The sequence below is a fragment of the Choristoneura fumiferana genome, chromosome 12 (genome assembly GCF_025370935.1).
Source record: "Choristoneura fumiferana chromosome 12, NRCan_CFum_1, whole genome shotgun sequence".
NCBI lineage: Eukaryota > Metazoa > Arthropoda > Insecta > Lepidoptera > Tortricidae > Choristoneura > Choristoneura fumiferana.
In genome coordinates this window covers 3,109,632-3,113,415 of record NC_133483.1, presented here as the reverse complement: position 1 = coordinate 3,113,415, position 3,784 = coordinate 3,109,632, and the positions used below count along the sequence as shown (strand labels likewise).

General features: G+C 41.5%; 1 protein-coding gene across 1 annotated transcript in view; it reads right to left on the bottom strand.

The window, feature by feature from the left end:
* Window positions 1–248: 248 nt before the first annotated feature.
* The window catches only part of LOC141433653 (proteasome adapter and scaffold protein ECM29-like), a 24,908-nt gene continuing 21,372 nt past the window's right edge, over window positions 249–3,784 (bottom strand). Inside the window, exons 11-13 of the mRNA XM_074095756.1 lie at window positions 2,708–2,965; window positions 1,592–1,847; window positions 249–1,305 (exon numbers count right to left, since the gene is read on the bottom strand). Coding sequence (XP_073951857.1) covers window positions 1,114–1,305; window positions 1,592–1,847; window positions 2,708–2,965 — 706 coding nt within the window. The 3' untranslated portion in view covers window positions 249–1,113. The remainder of the gene's footprint in view (window positions 1,306–1,591; window positions 1,848–2,707; window positions 2,966–3,784) is intronic.

The window sequence follows — 3,784 nt, the reverse complement described above, 5'->3', positions numbered from 1 at the left end:
GTGTTTTAATCCCTATCCTCATTGGTAGCAGACGCTGAACGGAACTTACCTTTTCTCTAACAAATTCAAGTATAATATAATACCAAGTGTCCACACTTACACACTTGGGTAATACGTTAACCACATTAGGTACATTTTTCAGTACACGATTATTTATCAATTTCACATAAAGGACAAAGTAAACTTTGCGTGGTTTCTAACTAAGGAGTTTAAAAGAGATGACAACTTCAGATAATTTTTTTTTCCAAAATAGGTACATATTTTAAACCATTTTTTCGGACATCATATTGAATCGTACTTATAGCATTCTGTAGCAAAAGTGAGTGCACTTAATAAATGATAATAAAACATTATTTCCCAATCTGTTTAGAATTCAGATTCCACTACAAACACCCACATCCTTTCAACAAACATTATTGCATTTTAACCCCTTTATATGGGTTTGCAGTCTTCGCAGCGCAGATCCCAGGTTGGGGAATGTTTACCTATTTGATCTGGCCACACTTCTTTTTACAGACTTTGAATTACTTTGTAAGTCTTAGGGGCTGTTTCACCACCCATTGATTAATTTTAATTGACTGATAAATGTGATGCCGTCTCGGTTTGTATTGTTTGAATAGACGGAGACAGCATTAAATTTATCCATCAGTTTATGAAACAGCCCCTTAGGCTTATGTAAGTTAAGTTGCATTACTTACATAATTATTTAATTTAATCCAAGAGATGACATAATATTGCATGACAAACAGTAGTAGTTGTGACAAGGCGTATGAATAATATAAAATATTATTGCTAAGAAGGCAGGTTCTCAAAATATAAACTTAACGTACACCTATCATAACATGTCATCAAAAAGTCAATGCTGTATCAAAGACGTGTTTAGATTTTTTTGTGCATTTTATCCGCTTAGAATCAAATTACGTTTGATGAACATGCATGATAAGAGCAATGTGTCATCAAATGTTAGCGGAAAACAGCCCGCTACTATTTATTACACGATCGTGACATGACCAATGATTTTCGTCGTTGTTCACGTTACATTGCCCGATCATATGGTTTGCAAGCCTGAAACAAGCTTGAGAGCGCAGAAATGTAGCAATAGTTAATCTGCTGTTAAATGGTCTCTTCGTGAAAGAAATCTTGCTCGTCGCACTTATCCGGAAGACAGACGAAAAATTCAAACAAATTCATTATTGGACCCCTTGAGAAGGGATTCTGATACCGACCTCGTTTATCTCTCAAATATGGGTATCTTTTGTAATTGAACATCTCGTTTGTCGTTAAATTCATACAGGCATGAAGAATCTGAAAATAAAAGTTTAAATTACTTAGCTGTCGAATTTTGGCGCTCAATTGTGTATCGGTGTTGCCGTACCTAAATGAAAAAGGGGTTGCTATTTACCGAAGAGCTTAAAGCGCTGTTCACACGGTGGCAGTACCATGACTGATACGGCCTTTTGCAGTTTGTTATTGTTTAGTTTTGAAAGATAACATAAGTTCAACCTACATGGAAAGAGGGGATGAGGGTGAGGGCCCGATTCTTTCACCACCGGGGCCCTTGCCCACCTAGCTACGCCACTGTGATACTTACAGAAGTACATGTAAGAATCCAGCCGAGCGCGCAGAACGTGAGAGCTTCCAGCAGCCCGAGTAAATACAGCAGCCCGAAGCCTTCCAGTAGCAAGCAGTAGCAGGCGAAGTAGATTGACAGAGTACAGTTGATGGCGACGCTCATCACGAACAGAAAGAACCACATGCGGTTGCGGACTCCGACGCAGTTGTAGATGAACGGGCAGTGGTGGTCGAAGTACGCTACGCAGCGCTTGCAGATGCGGCAGTGCTTCGCTCTGGGGAGGGAGTCGGTCATTTAGTACAAGAGTCGTAAAGAGGGGGGCAGTAGCGGACTAAGCTCGTTGGGGCCCGGGGCGGCAAAGCTGAATGATAGACCCCCGAGTATTAGAAGTTAATGTAAGTACAGACAGCAGCAGAAGTGGACGCATATATGACTCTACTGCCAATGTAATAAGAGTGTTTAGTTTAGATCATGATGACCATCACGACTGCTACTGACTGTACGAAACATATTTTTACTTTTAGACTTCTTGATTCCTCAAGGCCCTACTCGTATACTACGAAGTACAAAATTCGAATTTCGTATCTTGCCGTTACGCTGACGGTAATCATCTCATGCTATCTATATGAAAAGACATAAGAGTACCTACATAGGTACGTGAAAAACAACCTTCCTAATTCTGACGTAGTCGGGTAAATATTATAAATCGCATCATGCTGGCAAAAATTGTAGAACTTTAGGTAGAACTCTAACTTGAATATTTCCTTGTATTATGGCAGTGCCTATTGTATTTTACCGTTCAATATTAACCACGGTTATCCGCTTGGTCGATCATTCGATGCAAAATAAAGCACGTGGTTTAGTTTATTATACATATAAGAGGGGGTAAACGTGCATGCGGGTCACCTGATGGGAAGCAATCACCGCCGTCCATAGACACCTGCCAACACGAGGGGTGTCATAGGTGCGTTGCCGGCCCTTTGAGAGACTTATTTCGTAGCGTCGAAAATATAAGTAGTTGATCCAATGACCATGGACAGGCAGACAGATAGAAATGGCAGAACTATACAATTAGAGTTCTGTCCATGATTTAACAATCTGAGCTTGGAGTCGAAATGGCTGAATGCAACTCACCTCAAAGGCCGCAAACACCGGCACGTATGGCAGAGCCGCGACAGAATCACGTTCCGTTTCTTCCACTTGTCGTAATACGGGATCTGTCTGATAGCCCGGTAGTACGTGTCGGAGTTCTGCGGGATGTACCCGGGGTCCCGGCGGTTGGCTATGACCCAGCTCAGCCACATGATGGCGTTCCAGTAGAGGAAGCAGTAGTGGGAGAGACGCAGCGTGTTCCAGGTTAAGGGTATGCACTGGGAAAAGACGATAAGGTACCTATGACATGAAACTCCTTTATTTTATAAAACGCGGATCGCTGATCGTGAAGCGCAGCGTAGGACGTCCACCAACAAGATGGATGGAATGGCCTGTGTTATACTGACTGTGTTGCACTGGTACTGTACTGAGGCCGTATTATCTAACGTACTGACGTTTGCGATCGCATTCATTATCTCTTTCTAACCTCTGTCTTATGCCGTGTGACAGAAAGTGGAGAAAACGGCTGGTTAAAGCCGCGGGTACACGGTAGGTAACACGGTGGATGCAGGCCGCTTCCAACCGAAGCATCTGGAGGTCCATGGGGGAGGCCTATGTCGAACAGTGGACGTCCTACGGCTGATAATCATGATGATGATAATTTTTAAAACTAGTGTTTACCCGCGGTTTCTTATGCGTAAAACATTTAGATCCAGCTGTTAAATTGAAGTTCTAGGATTTTACTAAAATTCCAATAAACTACATTAGATTTCACTAAAGTTGCATATTTAAAATATCCGCGTCAAATTTCATGTTTACTAACTCTCCTAACTAATCCCAGCCCAGCTTGATTTTATCGAGCTTCGTTAAAATCAAGGTACGCGGAACAAAACCTGAGTTTAATTCATAAAATTAAGTACCTAGTATAGGTAGAGTCATTCACGATGACGCGTGCTGTGGTTCTTATTACAATGTCATTAATGGCTAATGTTGACAAAATCACGCGTCTTCGTGGATGGCACTAGGTATAATGACCGCGTTAGTCAATATTGTGTTGTAATTCCAGCGGTTGAAAATTTGAGATTTTATCGTTAAAAAGGTTTGGCTCTTGAAGACCAA